Source organism: Hyla sarda, chromosome 4 (assembly GCF_029499605.1).
Source record: "Hyla sarda isolate aHylSar1 chromosome 4, aHylSar1.hap1, whole genome shotgun sequence".
Taxonomy (NCBI): Eukaryota; Metazoa; Chordata; class Amphibia; order Anura; family Hylidae; genus Hyla; species Hyla sarda.
In genome coordinates, this window is record NC_079192.1 from 265572148 (window position 1) to 265595785 (window position 23638).

Genomic DNA, 23638 nt, shown 5'->3' on the forward strand with positions numbered 1-23638 from the left:
AAATGTCGTGCCCATTCACAAGAAAGGTAGTAGGGAGAAATCAACCAACTATAGGCCAGTAAGTCTGACACCAATAGTGGGGAAATTTATGGAAACCCTACTAAAGGGTAAGATTGTGGAACATCTAAAATCCCATGAATTGCAAGATGACAAACAACATGGGTTTTCCTCAGGGAGATCATGTCAACTGGGTGACTAAAATAATAGATGGCAGAGGGGCAGTAGACATTGCATATCTAGATTTTAGTAATGCTTTTGACACTGTCCCACATAGAAGACTTATCAATAAACTACAGTCATTGAACTTGGACTCCCATATTGTCGAGTGGATTAGGCAGTGGCTGAGTGACAGACAACAGAGGGTTGTAGTCAATGGAGAATATTCAGAGCAAGGTCTTGTTACCAGTGGGGTACATCAAGGATATCATTAGTGATATCGCAAAAGGTCTCGATGGTAAGGTATGTCTTTTTGCTGATGACACAAAGATATGTAACAGGGTTAATGTCCTGGAGGGATATGCCAAATGGAAAAGGATTTAGGCAAACTAGAAGAATAGTCAGAACTCTGGCAACTGAAATTTAATGTGGATAAGTGCAAGATAATGCACCTGGGGCATAAAAACCCTCGGGCAGAATAGAATATTTAACACAGTCCTGACCTCAGTATCTGAGGAAAGGGATTTAGGAGTAATTATTTCAGAAGACTAAAAGGTAGGAAGACAATGTAATAGAGCAACAAGAAACACTAGCAGAATGCTTGGATGTATAGGGAGAGGTATAAGCAGTAGAAAGAGAGAAGTGCTTATGCCGCTGTACAGAACACTGATGAGGCCTCACTTGGAGTATTGTGCACAGTACTGGAGGCCGTATCTATAGAAGGATATAGATACTCTAGAGAGAGTTCAGAGAAGAGCTACTAAACTAGTAAATGGATTGCAGGATAAAACTTACCAGGAAAGGTTAATGGACCTTAACATGTATAGCTTGGAAGAAAGAAGAGACAGAGAGGATATGATAGAAACTTTTAAATACATGAAGAGAATCAACACGGTAAAGGAGAAGAGCATATTTAAAAGAAGAAAAACTACCACAAGAGGACATAGATTTAAATTAGAGGGGCAAAGGTTTAAAAGTGATATCAGGAAGTATTACTTTACTGAGAGAGTAGTGGATGCATGGAATAGCCTTCCTGCAGAAGTGGTCGCTGCAAATACAGTGAAGGAGTTTAAGCATGCATGGGATAGGCATGAGGCTATCCTTCATATAAGATAGGGCCAGGGACTATTGATAGGATTCAGATTATTGGGCAGACTGGATGGGCCAAATGGTTCTTATCTGTTGACACATTCTATGCTTATATATATATATATATATATATATATATATCTGTCAGGTATAAAAATAACTTTTGTTGGTCAGATTGCTTTTACTTTAATGTTAATGTATCAATATATTTACATTTTAGGCTTCTGAGGCTTCAAGGTTTCCAAAGGTTAATGCTACACACTATGCAGAAGATCAAGTTACACCAGTAGACCAACCAGTGAGGGGAAGGTGCTCTTAAAACCTTTAATACATTAGTTAAAATGTATTTAAAAATGTGTATTTGTCTTGTCGCATTAATGGATCAAATTAGGCTATCGCAAATGCTCAAGACTTTGCCTATAGCCAAAATAAAAAAAAAGCACAAAGGTATATACTGTTAAAAAATACTACCAATTGTGTTAGTACAACAAATATTCATATATGTTCAAGCATAATACCCAGAAATCTAGCACATGTGTACATATTTAAGTAAACAGTCATGGCCGTCATGAAGTATTTCTCACAGAAAAGGATTGCAGTATCTCATGCTTTGCTATACACATGTTTATTCCCTTTGTGTGTGTTGGAATTAAACCAAAAAATGAGGGAAAAAAGCAAATTGGACATAATGTGACACCAAACTCCAAAAATGGGCTGGACAAAATTATTGGCACCCTTTCAAAATTGTGGAAAAACAAGATTGTTTAAAGCATGTGATGCTCCTTTAAACTCACTTGGGGCAAGAAAAAGGTGTGGGCAATATAAAAATCACACCTGAAAGCAGATAAAAAGGATGGACATTCACTTAGTCTTTGCATTGTGTGTCTGTATGTGCCACACTAAGCATGGACAACAGAAAGAGGAGAAGAGAACTGGCTGAGGACTTGAGAAGCAAAATCCAGAGATGTCAATTTGCCTTTGTCCACAGTGCGCAACATTATCAAGACGTTTGCAACCCATGGCTCTGTAGCTAATCTCCCTGGGTGTGGACGGAAGAGAAAAATTGATGAAAGGTGTCAACGCAGGATAATCCAGATGGTGGATAAGCAGCCCCAAACAAGTTCAAAGGATATTCAAGCTGTCCCGCAGGCTCAGGGAGCATCAGTCACAGCGCAAACTATCTGTCAACATTTAAATGAAATGAAATACCATGGCAGGAGACCTAGGAGGACCCCACTGCTGACACAGAGACATAAAAAAGCAAGACTACATTTTGCCAAAATTAACTTTAGTAGGCCAAAATCCTTCTGGGAAAACGTCTTGTGGACAGATGAGACAAAATAGAGCTTTGTGGGAAGCATATCATTCTACTGTTTACCGAAAAGGGAATGAGGCCTACAAAAAAGAACACAGTACCTACAGTGAAATATAGTGGAGGTTCAATGATGTTTTGGGGTTGTTTTGCTACCTCTGGCACTGGGTGCCTTGACTACGTGCAAGGCATCATGAAATCTGAGGCTTTCCAACGGATTTTGGGTCGCACTGTACAGCCCAGTGTCAGAAAGTTGGGTTTGCGTCCGAGATCTTGGGTCTTCCAGCAGAACAATGACCCTAAACATATGTCAAAAAGCACCCAGAAATGGATGGCAACAAAGCTCTGGAGAGTTCTGAAGTGGCCAGCAATGAGTCCAGATCTAGATCCCATTGAACACCTGTGGAGAGATCTTAAAATTGCTGTTAGGAAAAGGCGCCCTTCCAATAAGAGAGACCTGGAGCAGTTTGCAAAGGAAGAGTGGTCCAACATTCCGGCTGAGATGTGTAAGAAGCTTATTGATGGTTATAGGAAGGAACTGATTTCAGTTATTTTTTCAAAAGGGTGTGCAACCAAATATTAAGTTAAGGGTGCCAAAAATTTTGTGAGTTTGGTGTGATATTATGTCCAATTTTCTTTTTTTCCTCCCTTTTTTGGCTTAGTTCCAAAACACACAAAGGGAATAAACAAGTGTATAGCAAAACATGTGTTACTGCAATCATTTTCTGTGAGAAATACTTCATTTTCTAGAAAAATTTTAGGGGTGCCAACATTTACGGCCATGACTGTACATGTGACATAACATCTCCCAACGCGTTTCAATCAATAATTATCGTGATGTCATCAGGGGAATGACAAAATAGGGGAATGAAAATCACTCTTATAATGGTAGCCTAGGCCCCACAGCCTGATAAGTCCTGTATACACAGCAGTGGGCCCAAAGTATAGCACACCATACAGCGTATTATCATGCAATTATAGCCACAACAAATATGTAGGATCATGTGTACATCCAGAGTGAGTTAGGGTACCTGCAAAGAAAACCAAACACTATATCACCATTTGCTATGCAGTTGCATGGCCATAATAAAAGAGGATCTGTGGCTCCACATATTTTACCCCCCTCTGTAGGATGCCTGAATGAGAAGCATATTGCTACTAAGTACCCTTACAGCTTATTTTCACACTGTATGAAAAACACGCTCCCGTCCCGGGCTACTCACATACATGCCGCTCCATATATGAGAATGCCGTCAGTGCGGGTCTGTGTGGCAGACCGGTGGGCACAGTATTGCCAGACCCGCTCGACTGTGCAGAAGCTATAAAAATAATTTGAAGAATGTTTTTTCCATTTTCCATGCGTTTGTATGCAGTACAGACAACTTCACTATTCAACTTATGTTTGATACAATTTATTGAAAGTAGAATGCATGGCTATATATATGCAGGGGGTGCAGAGGTGGCAGTCGCACCCAGGTCCTGGTGTGTCAGGAGACCCTAAAGTACCACTGGCAAATAGCAAGTCTCCAGTATTATGAATGGCACATTTGCTTTATTGTGGCTTTCTGAAAAAGCATATACTGAAAAGTTCATTTGGAATTTTAAGAATTAAGAATCACTTTTAGTGACAGTAAGATATTTTATGTGGACTAAATATATAACTGGATTCTTAGTTTTTTTGAGTCCATACTAAAGAGGACCTATAAGCTCTGCTATTGCTTTTTGGAGGTTTTGTTTTTATTGCATTCACCATGCAACATACATTGAAACATATGTATTGCAAAGGTTTGAAGAGCTAGTTGTAGCTGACTTAATGATTCAATTCAATTCCATTTTTGATAAGGAAATGAAATTCTGCCATTATTTTTCAATGCTTACCATGCAAAATCAACGTAACCCATCAGCACCCCTTAATGTCCCCAAGATGATAAAAGGAACATCATCCTTCTGTAACACTATTTACTATCAATTGTGGCATCTAATGCTTGAACAGCAGGGATTAGAGTGGACTGTATCATACAATTGATCTCACTGTGAACTCCTCCTTGTAGTGCTTCCTATCTCTTCCTTCTTGCTGTGGGCAGTTGTGATAGACTTTTGAATTTTATAGTAGGACAGAGTTTCTGTCCTGTTTTGTTACTACTTGAATTGCAATATTACTACCGTTGTGGGTATTTAATCTAGTACTGTACTACATGGCCCTCTCTACACCAATGTTTTCATGGACCATGTATTCCCATGCTATGGGTATATGTCATTAACTTTCTATGCTTAAATTGAAGATTGTACCTTATTTGCTGTTTGGTATGACATACTTTTTTGTGTTATTTTGTATAAACAACTAAAAATACATATTTGCTTGAGGTTTAAGAAAAAAGTAGGATGACAGGGGAGATTAATTTTAAAAGGTGGAGATAAAGCAAATATATTACACATAAATACCAACATTCAGATGGGATACATGTTTATAAAAACTGTTCAACCCTTCCTGACTTTTTACAGTTTTATGGTGGGAACTGACTTAGTCATTTTATGACCACTGAGGAAAATTGCAGGTCTGTTGCACCTGATAGACCATAGAGCAGAGTACATGTCACCAAATTAAACTTTTAATATATTGTTCCTTATGTAATTATAAGACACTGTGCTATTTACTTGCTGTTAATGTTCTCAACTTTTATACGTTTTTAATGTCATTGAAAAAGTGGCCACCAGGTGGCTCTGTTCTGTTTCCTGCACAAGTCAAACAGTTAGTTTGGTCTGCTCCCAGCCTGGCAGGAGACCAAACTCAGGAAGTGCGTGCAGGGCATGATGAGGCCCAGCTCTCACAGGCTTCAGTGACATTGCGCCTGCTGGAAACACCCACTTTCTTGTGCCAGGGGCTCACACAAGTTGAGCAAGGGGAAAGGTATGATACACAGCTTTTTAAAACTCGGAAAATATTTTTAAGGGCAGAAGAGGTGTGAGGATCAGTTAGGGAATATTATCTGAGTTAGTTTAGAAAATATGAGTTGATGACAGGTAGTCGAATTTATACCCAAAATACAAGTTATGAGCTGATCAGTGAGACTTACAATGTGTGCCTTGCTTATCAGCAAATACATGTGAAGGGACTGTTTAGGGCTCAAAAAAAAAAAAAAAATGGATTTTGGCAAATGTAATCATTAATTTCTTTTTCTTTTTTTCTTTTCTTTTCTTTTCTTTTCTACGTCCTGGTGAGGTGGTACTTAACGCACCAAGACGTACATTTACGTCCTAAGCATAACCGCGGGCATCGGAGCGATGCCCGTGTCATGCGCGGCTGATCCCGGCTGCTGATCGCAGCCAGGGACCCGCCGGCAATGGCCGACGCCCGCGATCTCGCGGGCGTCCGCCATTAACCCCTCAGGTGCCGGGATCAATACAGATCCCGGCATCTGCGGCAGTTCGCGATTTAAATGAACGATCGGATCGCCCGCATCGCTGCTGCAGGGATCCGATCATTCATAACGCCACACGGAGGTCCCCTCTCCTTCCTCCGTGCGGCTCCCTGCGTCTCCTGCTCTGGTCTGTGATCGAGCAGACCAGAGCAGAAGATGACCGATAATACTGATCTGTTCTATGTCCTATACATAGAACAGATCAGTATTAGCAATCATGGTATTGCTATGAATAGTCCCCTATGGGGACTATTCAAGTGTAAAAAAAAATGTAAAAAAATGTAAAAGTAAAAGTGAAAAATCCCCTCCCCCAATAAAAAAGTAAAACGTCCGTTTTTTCCTATTTTACCCCCAAAAAGCGTAAAAAACATTTTTTATAGACATATTTGATATCGCCGCGTGCGTAAATGTCCGAACTATTAAAATAAAATGTTAATGATCCCGTACGGTGAACGGCGTGAACGAAAGAAAATAAAAAAAGTCCAAAATTCCTACTTTTTAAATACATTTTATTTAAAAAAAATTATAAAAAATATATTAAAAGTTTTTTATATGCAAATGTGGTATCAAAAAAAAGTACAGATCATGGCGCAAAAAATTAGCCCCCATACCGCCACTTATACGGAAAAATAAAAAAGTTAGAGGTCATCAAAATAAAGGGATTATAAACGTACTAATTTGGTTAAAAAGTTAGATTTTTTTTTAAGCGCAACAATAATATAAAAGTATATAATAATGGGTATCATTTTAATCGTATTGACCCTCAGAATAAAGAACACATGTCATTTTTACCATAAATTGTACGGCGTGAAAACAAAACCTTCCAAAATTAGCAAAATTGCGTTCTTCGTTTTAATTTCCCCACAAAAATAGTGTTTTTTGGTTGCGCCATACATTTTATGATATAATGAGTGATGTCATTACAAAGGACAACTGGTCGCGCAAAAAACAAGCCCTCATACTAGTCTGTGGATGAAAATATAAAAGAGTTATGATTTTTAGAAGGCGAGGAGGAAAAAATTTAAACGTAAAAATTTAATTGTCTGAGTCCTTAAGGCCAAAATGGGCTGAGTCCTTAAGGGGTTAAGCTAGAAAAATTGACTGAAAGGTGACCTTTTTTGAGGAGTAAAAGGAATGTAAGCCTCAAAATAGACTCCTTAAAAATATTTAAGAATTGTCCAAAATACCACTTAGATACCACAAAAAGACTGATTAAAGTGTAAGATAAGGGAATATATTTTTTAAGAGTCCCTCCTGAACAAAAGATGTTATAGATGCTTAAAATTTAAAAATAACAGTAATATATATATGTGTGTGTGTGTGTATATATATGTTATCAGTGCTTTCAACAGGTGTAAATCTGACAAAACAAATTTTAATATTTCAGTCAGAGCCTAATTTTTATTATTGGCTGGCTGTTTACTTGTTTATGCCTTCTATGACCAGCCATACACTGTGTCAATGATGTTTGCCTTTTACCATCGCTACCACTTGAATGAAAGGGAAACGAGAAAGATAAATACCTCTTATTTTTAGCATAAAGTGGTTTTCTAACATGAATAATTAGAAAAAGGCTGCTAGGGGTGTCGAGGTGGGCTGCTGAAGAGGCTTTAAAATGTGCGTGACTGCTGCTGTATACTGCTGAGTGTCGACACAAGAAGTATAAACCAGACAAAAAGTTGTTATAAAACTCTTTCTCAGCAGGAAGATCAGGAGCTGTCCCAAAGAGTTCTGAGAGTTCTTTTTATTACACAGAAGTACATTGGTTTTTACAATTGACAAAAAGGGGAGGTTAGTTATCACGTCAAAATCATCATGTTATATTTTGATTGGTTATTTGAGTATTGCGTATGTATATATTAGCATATTTAAGCATTTATTTCTCTCTTGGCCATAGTTCACTTATGTTGCCTTCTCACTCTTCTACAAGAAAATTCCTGATTTCTCTGTACTTCCACACAGTCTATATCTCTTCAAATATTTTGTCTTCCAACTTTCATCCTCTTCTTATCTTACTTCTTCATCTTAGTTACAGGCAAATAGCAAGCTGATATGTCTTGTAAGGAAAATAATGTTTTTCTACAGAATGTTAGCATATATATCTATTTTTAATATATATGTATTGATCAGTAATCAAATTCATAATGGTCATCCTTATCAATTCCCCCCTAAAAACATTATTTGACATCATATTTCCCTATAATGTATTCCGCCTAAAAAAAAAAAAAAAGAAGGTATGGGATGCTTCACTGGTTTGAGACAAGTGGCTCCTTATGAACCACCCCCTTTGTACCCAGACTGATTCTTCACCTGGGACTCTTTTATTAGCCCTACTCTACTGGAGCTACTAATGAGCGCCAAAACTACTACATGTCAGTGAATGCAATCTACATTTTAACCCAATCGGACAACAATGGTTTAAAAAGCAGCACTTTTAAACTAACAAAAACAGTACCGTATGTTCTACAGGGCCTGCCAAGTAGTTAAAGCAAAATTATGCAAAACAGAAAGGCGGCCACCCTGTGAATGACGCTTTGATAAGCCGACCGAAGAGAAGGGTGAAGCAGGGGAATTCACTGTTGACAGGCCCCTCGGAGGAGAGAGGACACCTTGTGGTCGCGGCAGCCCCAGCGTTAGAGGCGGTCGCAGCGGCCGTGGATGTGGTATTGGCAGGGGAAATGGCTTTGACTCCCGTGGCAAAGGTGAATTTGACAGACACAATGGCAGAGACCGAGCTGGCCCGATACATGAGGACAAGAGGGGAGGACAGCGAATCCCACTTCTGACACCAAATGTTAAGGTTGGCTGCGGTTTAGGCCTTAATATGTGCATGAGTGCCGCTGTATACTGCTGAGTGTCCACAATAAAACTCATTCTCAGCAGAACTCTCAGAACTCTTTTGGAAAGCTTCTGAGCTTCCTGATGAGAAAGAGTTTTATACCAAATTTTTGTCTGGTGTATATTTCTTGTGTCGACACTCAGCAGTATACAGCGGCAGTCACACACATTCTAAGGCCTAAACCACAGCCAACCTTGACAGGGGTACAACATAATCTAGAGTCTAGAATCGCACTCTGGTGCTCCCAGCTGCCTCTGTTTACCAACCCTCAAAACAACATCTCCCTGCTCTACTAATGCAATTCTTAATACATTATGGCAACAGATTCCTAGTGGTTCATTTGAAAATGTCAGCCCTAGAGATCCTAAGTGGAATACCCTTGGTAAGCTGCAGGCAATAGGTATGCCAGGAAGGCAAAGACATATTGAACAGTAATTTGGTTTGCAGCTTTTGATGGTTGAAAGACAAATGTAATATAGACAAAGGGGGAGATTTATCAAAGGATTTAGACTGGTTTTTCCTGTCTAAATTTGTCTCACAGAAAGTCGCAGTCTAAATATTTTGCTGTAGAGGATTTTTAGAACATGATGCATGCAAGTCTATTTTAGACGGAAATGCATTGGAAAATTTGTGCGACAAGTCGCATCTGCCCAAAATACACTGAAATGTCAGACCATGTTGGAGCAGGTCTAAATGCAGTTTAAGCTGTAGACCCTGAAGTCTAAGCACAGAATTTATCAAAGGCAGTGAGACGTTTGATAAATTAGGAGCACAATAGACAGGAGACTACCACATACGCTGGTCTATAAGCATACCCAGAATAGACTAGATTAGTAAATGTCCCCCAAAGAGCCTGTGAGAAAAGGGATATATAGGGACAGGGCCTTAAAAGAGGGGTAGGAACCGGATCGGTAGGATCCAAAGAGGGGGGGGGGGGGAGTTAGCAGAGAATCTAGAATGTCCACTTGAAAGACCCTTAGGGTGTACAGGTTCTGCGATGCCCACCAAGAAAAGTCCATAATGTTTAAGCTAGGAGAAAACCCCTGATGCAAGGAAGTTTAAGTATGAGGGTTGCCATGAGGAAAGAAAGCAGGTAACAGAGGGTACCAATGAGTCCTGCAGAATGTGCATTTTATATTGTAGCTCTAAACCATGATATTTCATCAGTATATTCACTTGTTAATGGTACCTTTCATTTGTGCAAGAGGGCAGAAACTTCATAACCTCATTCTTTGCCGCTAATGCCAGAGGTATGCAAAATTGCTTGAAGTCTTATAGGATTGCATTGCAACTAAATTGCATATACTAGCAGAAAACTGATTTATTGGTTTTTGCACTGGTATCCAACCACCTGGATCAAATGAGAGGTCCCCTTTATACTACCACTGTATTATTTTCAGGGGATAAAAATGTTTTAAAATATTTAATTTCCAAAGGCAATTCAAAGATTAATAATTAATGTATATTTTACAAAATTTATTTGTAAGAGATATTTTAATGTAGCTGAAATATTTGACTTTTGTAGTTTAAATAATTCTGTAATGCAAAGTTATGAAAGGATTTATTTTAGAACAAGTACATTAAAAGTAAATGGTAGTCTGCATTCTACTAATGGGTCTGGTTTTGTAAAAGGTACCAGGAGGAAGTTTTTCTAATTCATTATTACCATCTCTATAAAAATACAAGTCTTATAATTAAAGTATATTAGGGAGTAATATTATATTAGTGAGTAACAGTGTATTACAGTATATTAGAATATTATATACAGAAGTCCCTATAAGTTAAGCTTTTGATCTGAGCTGCACAGCAAACTACTTTTACATTTATTTTATTAGTATTGATCAAGGTGTAAAACTTTTTTCAGGCATCCCTTGTCTGTAAGTCAAAAATCAACCTGCAATCATCTTTAGCCGCCATCCTTGATTGCTGAAGCAAAATATTCTTCCGTGTTGATGACTTAACAATAGACTTACATGCTGAGCATAATTCATTACAGTCATTTGAATTTCACATACAATTCTGGCTTTAAATTGTCATCTATGATACCTGATTACACCTAAGTCAGATGTGATGTAATATCTATCAGTGTGTTAACAAGTCAGCTCAGTTAGCTTTGGTGCTTACAGTACATATATATGATATTAACATAACTTCCTCTATACCTAGAGTAGCATGGAGAGTTGTAAATAGTGTAATAACTCTAATTAGAAACATCACAGTGCTATAAAGTCTTTCCTCATTTCAGACATTAAAGGGGTACTCTGCTGCTTCATCATTGGTAACATTTTGTTCCAAACGCTGGGTGTGGGCAGCAAGGGGTCGTGACGTCACAGCCTTGCCCCTCATGCCACGCCCCCTAAATGCAAGTCTATGGTTGGGGCATGGCAGCCGCCACGCCCCCTCTCATAGACTTGCATTGAGGGGGTGTAGCGCGATGTCACAGGGGGCATGGCTGTGACTTCACGACCCCTTGCTGCCCGCACCCAGTGTTCTAAACGAACGCAGGGTGCTGCACAGAGATTGCGGGGGGTCCCAGCTGCGGGATCCCCACGATCAAACATAAGATGTCTAGAGGCGGATTACTCCTTTAATGCATACCAATAGGATATGTTATTAATTTGCTTTTAGCGGGAGTCCTACCACTCTCACCACTACAGATTACTGGGGTAAAGTGATAAGGTAAGCTCCTGTTGTCAGTTTTAGCTCCTGTTAGCTTTGTTACTATATTTTCCAGGTTGCAAGGTTAGTTATTAAATTTTGATCATGCAGCCTCCCAAAAGGGCTAAGCAGAACCAATAATAGGAAACATGTCATTCAGGTTTTTTTTTAGTATTGCTGTCCTTCTTACACAATGAAAAACATAGCAAAAACACAATATAATGGGGCAGCCCCACAGTATGCAGCAGCACTCACCACCAGACAGCTTCTTTTTTCAACTTTATTCAGCTGCTCTTTTGTGTAAGGCAACGGTGGCACAGTGTATGTGTGTGTCAAGCACACCACACACAACCACCCTTTTCCCACACACAGGGCACCTCTGTTAGGTGAATAAAGCTGTTGTGAGAGGCTGTGTGTATCAGTGGGGTAAGTATCCCATGGCATCCGGCTCTGCTATTTGGATCTCCCAAGTGATGTGATCAGACTTTCTTTATCGTTTCCCAGAAGTCAGGTCTGGCAGACTAGGATAGTAGATAAGGATAGTGTGGATACGGAAGATGCGTAAACTGCTCAAATGGGAGGGGGCACAGAATGTCATAACACACTTAAAAGTGGGCACAGTGTATTATAACTTAATAAGGGGACACTATTATTGAAGGAAACATTATATATTATAGTTCATTGAGGGGAACACAGTATATTTTAAGTAACTGAGGGGGAACAGTCTGTGGCAGTATCATAATCAAAGGGTACAGTGTGCGGAAGTATATGGAAGTTTTATATTCAGAGGATGCAGTAGGTGACAGGCATCTTTCTTAGTATAGATGAAAGGATTTACTATAAAGAAAAAAAATATTAAGATACTATCTCACATGTAATAGAACACTGTGTGAGAAGGTCATGCACAACCCCAAAACAGTAACAACACACACATTTTTTTTTTTATGTAAAATGTTAAGTAGTCTATTTTTTCTTCAAATCATCTGATGCCAGAAAGTTAAACAAATATGTTAATAAATTCTATTTAAAAATCTCAATCCTTCCAGTACTTATCAGCTGCTGTATACTACAGAATAAGTTGTGTGGTTCTTTCTAGTCTGACCACATTGCTCTCTGCTGACACCTCTGTCCATGTCAGGGACTATCCAGAGTACAACAAATCCCCATAGCAAGCCTCTCCTGCTCTGGACAGCTCCTGACATGGACAGGAGTGACAGTAGAAAACACGGTGGTCAGACTGGAAAGAGCTGCACAACTTCCTCTGGAACTTCCTCTGAAAAATACAGTAGCTGATAAGAACTGAAAGGCTTAAGATTTTAATTTCCATATTTGTATAACTTTCTGGTGCCAGCTGATTTAAAAAGTGTTTTTTTTTTTTTTTTGGGGGGGGGGTACCCCTTTAAATCACTTGCTATAGTAATAATATCTCAATGTAAGAAGGTATGTGCTCCAAGAAAGCATAAGAATATGCAAATAACCTTCTACAAAGTGCAAGTAAAATACAAATAGCAAACATGACCAACCCCAAGAAAAAAGGTTACAAGGTGGAGTGTAAAACAGCACATAAGCAAAGTAAACATATTTACAGTCCACCTTTGCACATATCCTGGCACTTGTTTTACAGTTACAAGTAATATTATATTTATGTAAAAACAAAAAGTCTGTGTGTTATGGTTTTGGGATTGAGTAAGGAGCCAAAGATGTGTGGGCAGCTAGTACTGAAGTAAAGCCATGTTGATGCACCATTCCCCCCCCCCCCCCCCATAATCAACAGCAAAAATTGTATTTTATGAAGTACAACCTTTTTTTCTTTACAGTCGGGGGAACATGGCCATAAAGGTATTTACAGTGTGCCATAAGCAACAATGTTTTCACATATTTCTGTGAATCTCTGTAGGCTTTTTATTCAATTTTAAATAAGCATGCTATAATAAAAACTCTTTGCTTAGGTATCTGGCTGTTATCAAACACTGGACCACTTAGCCTTCATTTTGAAGCCCTATATTTTAGCTACTGTGACTGTATCAAAATACAGATTTTACAGTTTTACAGTTTGTAATTTAAATTGTCAAAATATGTGAGAACTAAATAAGAAATGAGTAAAATTACAGTTTTGAGAAAATAGAAAAGTTTAACTTTCAAGAAAAAAAAATATTTTGGAACATAAAGTAAAAACTATGTGAAAAGTTTATAATCATGTTCCTAAAAGTCATAATTAAATTTAGAATTTTTATGTATGCGTTGCTTTGTGTGTTGCTATATGTAAGTGTTGACTTAATTTCTTGAAAAATTGAAAGACCACACTGAGGCAGGGAATAATGTACATTCAGGTGTATTTAGAGTTTTTTTTTTTTCAATGCATCTGTAATATCTTATGTACACAAAACAGATTTCTACCCCTAAAGGTAAGTACTCTCATAAGGCGAGAAACATAAACAAGAAAGTGTGTTTGAGTGTGAAAGAGTGTATCTATGTAGACACTCTCCAGTCAACATTTCAGGTAAATGAATGACTGGGGACCTAACACAGTGGGGAGGGGGACCTTCATTTTAAAGACAATTGTAAACATACAGTATGAGAACACAACACATATAGAAAAGAGTCAAACCCTATTAGAACAATTTTTCTAACACATTTCTGTTGTTGTTTTTATAGGTATCTCTTACCTTCTTATATGCAATCCAATCAAAAACTCGATCAATATCAGTAGCTTTAAGAACTTCTTGTGAAACTGGATGTGAACTGGCCAATCCATCAAGTAACATCACTTCATGCAACACATCCGTCAAAAATCTTTGTTTTTCCTGAAAACAAAAAAATGGTTTTCATTAGTTAATGTAAGTATTTCTATAGCTTTCTTTACGCTTTTTGATCTCTCACACAACACTGTTTTATGGTAATAGTCCACATAACTGCTATCATCAGGTGTCAACTTGTGTGTGACCTATTAAAGTAAACATACAGTTTTCAATACAATTTTGCTACAAAATATAGATTAGTTAGTATAGCAACAGATATAAAGGTAGTGGTTAGAAAATAGTTCATAAAATTATACACTACAAGCGCTACCAAGGGTGGACACGATCAGGGTAAGCTGCCGATTAAAATTGTCACGATGCCGGCTGGCAGGTAGTGGATCCTCTGTGCCAGAGAGGGATTGGCGTGGACCGTGCTAGTGGATCGGTTCTAAGTCACTACTGGTTTTCACCAGAGCCCGCCGCAAAGCGGGATGGTCTTGCTGCGGCGGTAGTGACCAGGTCGTATCCACTAGCAACGGCTCAACCTCTCTGGCTGCTGAAGATAGGCGCGGTACAAGGGAGTAGACAGAAGCAAGGTCGGACGTAGCAGAAGGTCGGGGCAGGCAGCAAGGATCGTAGTCAGGGGCAACGGCAGGAGGTCTGGAACACAGGCTAGGAACATACAAGGAAACGCTTTCACTGGCACGATGGCAACAAGATCCGGCAATGGAGTGCAGGGGAAGTGAGGTGATATAGGGAAGTGCACAGGTGAACATACTAATTGGAACCACTGCGCCAATCAGCGGCGCAGTGGCCCTTTAAATCGCAAAGACCCGGCGCGCGCGCGCCCTAGGGAGCGGGGCCGCGCGCTCCGGGACAGGACCGACGGAGAGCGAGTCAGGTACGGGAGCCGGGGTGCGCATCGCGAGCGGGCGCTACCCGCATCGCGAATCGCATCCCGGCTGGAGGCGGTATCGCAGCGCCCCGGGTCAGTGGATCTGACCGGAGCGCTGCAGTGAGGAGAGTGTAGCGAGCGCTCCGGGGAGGAGCGGGGACCCGGAGCGCTCGGCGTAACAAAAATAATATGGTTCCCTATATACCATATACAAAGGGTTAAAAGTATGAATAAATATGCAATAATCAGCTCTAATAATTAAGGTGCAATAGTCTGCAGTGATTATTAAAGTGCAATAGTTTGCAGTTGCCTGTCTATGATAAATATAGAAGAATTGGTGAACTGTAAATGCTGGATGGTTGATAAGGTGCACTATGCTGTAAATACAAAGGGTATGGTTAAATAGGTGCTGAAAAAGAGTATAAAATTGTATATATATGGATATATATCTATGCACCTTACTTCTCCAGATGTTGCATTTTTCTCCCGAAGGTATGACTTGTTTAGTGGGGGTAAAATGCACTGTGCTAAGAAAGAAGAAATGTTCTATAAGCTGGGCATATAAGTGGCAGATAAGTTTTATACTTTTCTTGGGGGCAATACTCTCCGTCCATAGCAAGAAAAATACCTGTGAATCCTTTATGTATTGTTCCGGTAGGCTTACTGTTGTGTCTGGCATCCACGGTGTCAGCAGCAGATATGCGCCTGTGTGGCTTATGGGACATGGACGGGAGACAGCCCCGACCGCTGACATCTCTACCATTCCGTAATCCTCCACTGTCCAGGTAGTTTGTGGTCTCTGCTAGTGACGTCACTACAGGTAGCAGAAGAGGACAAAAATCCAACGAGTTTCGGAAGTAATACGACTTCCTTCATCTGAGATGCTGTATTCTGTCTCTTCTTGCTTTTATATAGGTTCGGATCTGGATGTTTGCAAAATCTACCTGTGGTGCTCTAGCTGATTCTCCAACTAGTAAAGGTACAGTAACTTTATCTGAATAATTGTAAATCCATAGTGAATTATCCTGATGTATCAATGTTTAATAAAAACCAAATATTTCCATGTCCATATTTAAACCATGTGGAACATGTGTGTTTATTTAAAAAATCCATCGGCTTTCTGCTCACGACATTTGTGCTATGTAATCCCCCCTCCCCCTCTCCAATGAGGTAAGATTTTTTCCAGTCCAGAAAATATGGATCCTTCACTGGTGAATTATGTTTTTCTTTATAATGCTTAGATAGGGGTTGTCCCTCAAAACTCCTATTAATATTATATACATGCTCTCTTATTCTTTTGGAGAGTGTTCTTTTCGTACGGCTGATGTATGTTTTATTGCATGGGCAGCGCAAACCATAGATTATTCCCTGAGGGGAAACCCATGCAGCTTGGCTCCATATCTACTCCAGAAAAGGTTCTGGTATCTCAACGGCCTTTGTTTCTATTGTGGAGAGGATGCTCATGTCATCAGTACCTGTGCCAAGCGTCTGCGTCCAAGGGGTCAGTGTACGCGTCCAAGTGGTCATTGTGGCGGCCACTTGGGCGCACAGGTATTTTCCAATTCCCAAAAATGTAAACCTGCCAATTTGTCTCTGGGGGGGGGGGGGATTGATATGCCTGTTGCATCAACTGATGTATCTTCAGGGAGTTCTAAGAAGCCAGCTAAAATTGCTCATGTTGAACCTGTGTCTGAGGATTGTGATGAGGATAGTATTAAGCTAGATGATACCAATGAATGGTGTGATATTGAGGATGAGGACGCGATAGAGGAGATCGATGGTCTGTCTTTTTCTTAACCCTCTAAGATTTGTAAGGGTCCCGTGGTCCCTAATAAAAGAGGGGGGGGGGGGGTACTGTGATGACTGAATCTGCCAGAACCCGTAGGGTTAATGATTTCTGGCCCTGTTGTTTGTTTTGCTTGCTGGGATGACGGCCTCTGTGCTCCTGGGTGTAGTTAAGCTTGCTAAGCTAATTAGAGTTCTCTTGGTTGCAGCTCAGGCATATATAAGGAGGCCCTCTTCAGTCATTCTCTGCTTGTGATAGTTCTTAGTAACGTACCCAGCTATCTCTGGGCTCATTCTGTTTATTCTGGTTTGGTAACTTTTGGCTTGACTTTTGACTTCCCTATGATACTCTGTTACTGTACTTTGTGTTCTTCAGGTTTAGACTCGGCCCTCTGACTACGTATTTTTGTGTGTTTATTTTTGTTTTCTGTTAGTCATATACCTCCAGCCTTTCCTGACCTTTTGTCAGTTTTGTAGTTTATTGTTTTGACTTTTTGACTGTCCCTCACTTATTTAGGAAGGGACTGTCACCGTGGTTACGGACCTGTCGTTTAGGGCAGGTATGTAAGTAGGCAGGGACAGGGGAGTGGGCGAGAATAGTGTGCACTCCTTCCCTGTCCAGACGTGATGCATAAAATTGATGACAGAGTTCCTTTAAAGAGGTAGTCTCAACTTCCCCACTTATCATTGCAGGTGGGCGCCATGTTTCTTTCCTCTCGCAGACATTTGTGGGTAATTGAAGTTTTAGGCAATTGACTCTCTAGTGACATTTCATGGCTTGCCTGAAGATGCCTGCTACCAATGCTGAACTACAGCTTATGTAGAGCCGCATCTGACACACGAGACCCGAAGCCAAATAACTGTGGTTGTCACAATCTATTCTTCCCCAGTAGCTAAAATAAACAGTATTTATGCACTGTTTATGAACTGTGATCTGCATATTTGCATATATAAATAACAATGCTGGAGGGAGCTCACACGGCAGCTCTGTAGCTATCCTGCTTTGACAGCTCAAGGCTTGCTACTGTGCATGCTCTGGAGCAGTCCCATTGAAATCTATGGTGCTGCAGAGAGATGGCCAGAGCTGGGAATTACTGTGCATGCTCTAGAATAGTCCTATTGATATCTATGGTGCTGCACAGAGTTGGCCAGAGCTCAAATCACTGGGTATGCTCTAACAGGGATGCTCATTTAAAAAGAAGAGAGAGAGAGAGCAGTGTACAAGCTTGGATTGTGGTGGTGGCTGCAACCCCATGATAAACAAACCAGGGGAGGAACATGTGGGAAAAAAATACTGCCACGTCACAAACTATTACATTCCAATGTATTTTATTTGGATACATGTGTCACGATGCCGGCTGGCAGGAGGTGGATCCTCTGTGCCAGAGAGGGATAGCGAGGACCGTGCTAGTGGACCGGTTCTAAGACACTACAGGTTTTCACCAGAGCCCGCCGCAAAGCGGGATGGTCTTGCTGCGGCGGTAGTGACCAGGTCGTATCCACTAGCAACGGCTCACCTCTCTGGCTGCTGAAGATAGGCGAGGTACAAGGGAGTAGGCAGAAGCAAAGTCGGACGTAGCAGAAGGTCGGGGGCAGGCGGCAAGGTTCGTAGTCAGGGGAGATAGCAAAGTTCTGGTACACAGGGTATAAACACACAAAAACGCTTTCACTAGGCTCTAGGGCAACAAGATCCGGCAAGGAAGTGCAAGGGAGTAGACTAGATATAGCCAGGAAACAGATGGGAACCAATTAAGCTAATTGGGCCAGGCACCAATCATTGGTGCACTGGCCCTTTAAGTCTCAGGGAGCTGGCGCGCGCGCGCCCTAGAGAGCGGAGCCGCGCGCGCCAGCACATGACCGCAGGAGACGGGAACGGGTAAGTGACCTGGGATGCGATTCGCGAGCGGGCGCGTCCCGCTGTGCGAATCGCATCCCCAACGGCCATGACAGGGCAGCGCTCCCGGTCAGCGCTGACCGGGGAGCTGCAGGGAGAAAGGCGCCGTGAGCGCTCCGGGGAGGAGCGGGGACCCGGAGCGCTAGGCGTAACAGTACCCCCCCCCTTAGGTCTCCCCTTCTCTTTATCGGGTAACTGCCTCCCCTGGGATGAGGACACCGGGAAAGGAAGGAGGGATTCCTCAACGGCAGGCAGAACCGCAGGAGTAGGAATGGGGAGAGAGGGCAGAGGGCGAGACCTGGCACGGGGCAGTGTGACACCAGGACGAGGGCCATGAGGGGACACAGAAGCTTGCCTGGGAGGGGGGGAGGGGCATTTCCTGTGGCAGGCAGAGTCCTTAAAGACCTTAGGGGGACCGGATACAGGAGGAACCACAGAGTTACGGCAAGGGTTACTGGGAACCGGTTTTAGACAGTTCTTGGCACAAGAGGACCCCCAACTCTTGATCTCCCCAGTGGACCAATCCAGGGTTGGGGAATGAAGTTGAAGCCAGGGAAGTCCAAGGAGAATTTCCGAGGTGCAATTGGGGAGGACCAAAAGTTCAATCCTCTCGTGATGAGATCCGATGCTCATAAGAAGGGGCTCCGTGCGGAAACGTATGGTACAGTCCAACCTGGCTCCGTTGACCGCGGAGATGCGGAGTGGCTTGACAAGACGGGTCACCGGAATATGGAATTTATTCACAAAGGACTCCCGAATAAAATTCCCAGAAGCTCCAGAGTCCAGACAGGCCACGGCTGAGAGGGGAGAGCTGGCTGAAGTGGAAATCCGAACAGGCACCGTGAGACGTGGAGAAGCCGACTTGGCATCAAGAGACGCCACACCCACGAGAGCTGAGTGTGAGCGTGCGTTTCCCAGACGTGGAGGACGGATTGGGCAATCCACCAGAAAATGTTCAGTACTGGCACAGTACAAACAAAGATTCTCTTCCTTACGGCGATTCCTCTCTTCCAGGGTCAGGCGAGACCGATCCACTTGCATGGCCTCCTCGGCGGGAGGCCTAGGCGCAGATTGCAGTGGAGACTGTGGGAGAGGTGGCCAGAGATCTAAGTCTTTTTCCTGGCGGAGCTCTTGATGCCTCTCAGAAAAACGCATGTCAATGCGAGTGGCTAGATGAATGAGTTCATGCAGGCTAGCAGGAGTCTCTCGTGCGGCCAGAACATCTTTAATGTTGCTGGATAGGCCTTTTTTAAAGGTCGCGCAGAGAGCCTCATTATTCCAGGAAAGTTCAGAAGCAAGAGTACGGAATTGTATGGCGTACTCGCCAACGGAGGAATTACCCTGGACCAGGTTCAGCAGGGCAGTCTCAGCAGAAGAGGCTCGGGCAGGTTCCTCAAAGACACTTCGAATTTCCGAGAAGAAGGAGTGTACAGAGGCAGTGACGGGGTCATCACGGTCCCAGAGCGGTGTGGCCCATGACAGGGCTTTTCCAGACAGAAGGCTGACTACGAAAGCCACCTTAGACCTTTCAGTAGGAAACTGATCCGACATCATCTCCAGATGCAGGGAACATTGGGAAAGAAAGCCACGGCAAAACTTAGAGTCCCCATTAAATTTGTCCGGCAAAGACAGGCGGAGGCTAGGAGTGGCCACTCGCTGCGGAAGAGGTGCAGGAGCTGGCGGAGGAGATGGTTGCTGCTGCTGTAGCTGAGACTGAATCTGCTGTAGCTGAGACTGGAGTTGCTGAGTCATGGTGGTCAAGTACGACAGCTGGTGATCTTGTTGGGCAATCTGTCGGGCTTGCTGGGCGACCAGTGTGGGGAGGTCGGCGACAACAGGCAGAGGAACTTCAGCGGGATCCATGGCCGGATCTACTGTCACGATGCCGGCTGGCAGGAGGTGGATCCTCTGTGCCAGAGAGGGATAGCGAGGACCGTGCTAGTGGACCGGTTCTAAGACACTACAGGTTTTCACCAGAGCCCGCCGCAAAGCGGGATGGTCTTGCTGCGGCGGTAGTGACCAGGTCGTATCCACTAGCAACGGCTCACCTCTCTGGCTGCTGAAGATAGGCGAGGTACAAGGGAGTAGGCAGAAGCAAAGTCGGACGTAGCAGAAGGTCGGGGGCAGGCGGCAAGGTTCGTAGTCAGGGGAGATAGCAAAGTTCTGGTACACAGGGTATAAACACACAAAAACGCTTTCACTAGGCTCTAGGGCAACAAGATCCGGCAAGGAAGTGCAAGGGAGTAGACTAGATATAGCCAGGAAACAGATGGGAACCAATTAAGCTAATTGGGCCAGGCACCAATCATTGGTGCACTGGCCCTTTAAGTCTCAGGGAGCTGGCGCGCGCGCGCCCTAGAGAGCGGAGCCGCGCGCGCCAGCACATGACCGCAGGAGACGGGAACGGGTAAGTGACCTGGGATGCGATTCGCGAGCGGGCGCGTCCCGCTGTGCGAATCGCATCCCCAACGGCCATGACAGGGCAGCGCTCCCGGTCAGCGCTGACCGGGGAGCTGCAGGGAGAAAGGCGCCGTGAGCGCTCCGGGGAGGAGCGGGGACCCGGAGCGCTAGGCGTAACAACATGACTTCACAAAAATAGAACTGGCAACCAATACTGGGGGTACTTTGGTGGAGCTGATATTTTGTTTTGTGTTGTCATTACATGTGTGTTCTGTCCAGACCTACTTACACATTGTATAGTCTTCAGACCTGCTTACACATTGTATAATCAGTTACTTTGTCACAATTGAAATATTTTAGCATAATTAGACATTTTATTTAGTACAATTCCAGTTTGGCTATATTTGTTGTTTTTTATTTGTTAACAATGATATAAGAATGGCTGTAAAGCTTTGCACTTTTTCTATAAATTACCTTTTCTCAGAAAATAAAAATAGTTAAAACCTTTCAAACAAATGTATATAAACTATTTGGCTTTTCAGTCTTTCAAGCTTATGTTGGATGCTATTAAGTACATAACAATTTAACACGGCAAGGGTAGATTGCTGTATGAGAAAGGCCTTGCTCACAATGATAAAGCCAGTGCTAATAAATAATGCAAAATGTTAGTTTCTCCAATTATATATTGAAGAATGAGCTTCAGCCCAGTTCAGGAAGAGAAGTCTCTCCATTTATGATTCATATTCTTCAATGTCAAAGGATTTCTGTTTAACTCAGTTGTTCTTGATTCTCATTGAAACTTACGGTAGCTTTTTATCACTATTTAAAGTGGTGCTGTAGAGATATTTCTAAACTGTTTTCATTGTTGAGGATACTTGAATCATTAAGTATACAGATGCTATTGCCGTAAACCTAAGCATGAGTGTGAAAGGAGATAAATGTGTACTCTTGTGTGTTTAACCTATACTTGTGTATGTAACATCCCCATTTGGTAGAAGGCACAATAGGCATGGCATTATTTTATGCCATTCACGGTAAACGTGTTTTTGCACCACAAGTACAAGGTCGATCTAGTACAATTTGCTTCCGGTACTAACTTGATACATTCAAATTCTTATATAGGAAAATGTCTGAATGTCCTAGACTTGTTTAATGATTAGGCAGCTTGCAGTGAAAAGATCTGTGATATGAAATAGTAACATTATGTAACACATAGCTTGTCATGGATAAGTAGATAGATAACTTTTTGTAAATATTGCTATATCTGGCAAAAAATTGCTCATGATATCATTGACAAACAATTTTACCAGCAATCCGGCACCATCCCTGAGGGGAATATATGGAAACACAGGATGTCACAAACTAAATCTTTTGCATTCACCTTCTCATCTGCTGGGGAATAGTTTTAGACCTGTGGACTATCCAGCATATCTGCCATTAGGTATGGATTCACCATGTGAAAAAAATAAATAAAATAAATAACCTTCATGTAGCGTTTTTGGATCTTGCACCTGCAGGCCAGTTGGCTAATATACTAGATGCAAGATGAATGAGGACGAGCCCTGATACAGTTTAGGGGTTTATGTCACTGACTTTACTAGTCTATGGTTGAAGAGGTTACAATTAATCTGATCCTGTCAGTGTGTCATCATCTTCTGACCACTGAAACAAACTGCAATGGGGCATATAATAATCACTTTACACTTAGCTATACACGTGAGGCCGATTTGAGGTAATATATAGACAATATGTAGTCTGTATTATATGTAGTCTGTATAATATGTGGTCTGTATTACAGCCTAAGGTTCTATCTGTATATGTTTCTAACCCCACTTAAACTGACAGTACACAGCTCTGTTATAACAAGTGCTGTGCTGCACATATACACACAATTCTACTATACCAACACACATAAACACTTTGATTTTAATAAATACAAAGTGCAGATTGCATCCACACATTACACAGATCGGTTTCGAGCAGGAGGAGGGAGAGAACTGTGAACCAATGACTTGGTGCACAACTATCTTAGTGATTGGGCAAAGAGCTTTATCAACCTTTTGCCCGATCACTAGGGAAGCAGTCAGGGCAATCTGACCCTGTTGGTTTGCCCTGACTGTGGACAATAAGAAAAATAATTTTTTTTTCATCAAAAAGATTTCTAGAATATTTTGTATATTGGGCGGTGGTGGTCCTGACAGCTGAAATTCTTGCGATTAACTGCTGTCCTCATGCACGGGGCTGCATCATCCAACACACATAGTCGTGATTGACACGCCTTCTCCATGTATTTTTATGGGAGAGCCAGAGATACACGAGCGCTGTATTTCCAACTCTCTTATAGAGATACATGGAGGGGGGGGGGGGGGGGGGAGTCGACCGTGCATGAGGAGAGCAGAGGCGCCTGACAGGAGATCTCGGGAAGTCCCAGCGAAATCCTGCAAATAGGGGAT

The 23638-nt window shown here is 42.0% G+C and overlaps 1 protein-coding gene across 1 annotated transcript in view; it reads right to left on the minus strand.

The window, feature by feature from the left end:
• Nucleotides 1-23638, minus strand: part of TRHDE (thyrotropin releasing hormone degrading enzyme) — a 670942-nt gene that overhangs the window by 267419 nt on the left and 379885 nt on the right. Inside the window, exon 6 of the mRNA XM_056574110.1 lies at nt 14140-14277. Coding sequence (XP_056430085.1) covers nt 14140-14277 — 138 coding nt within the window. The remainder of the gene's footprint in view (nt 1-14139; nt 14278-23638) is intronic.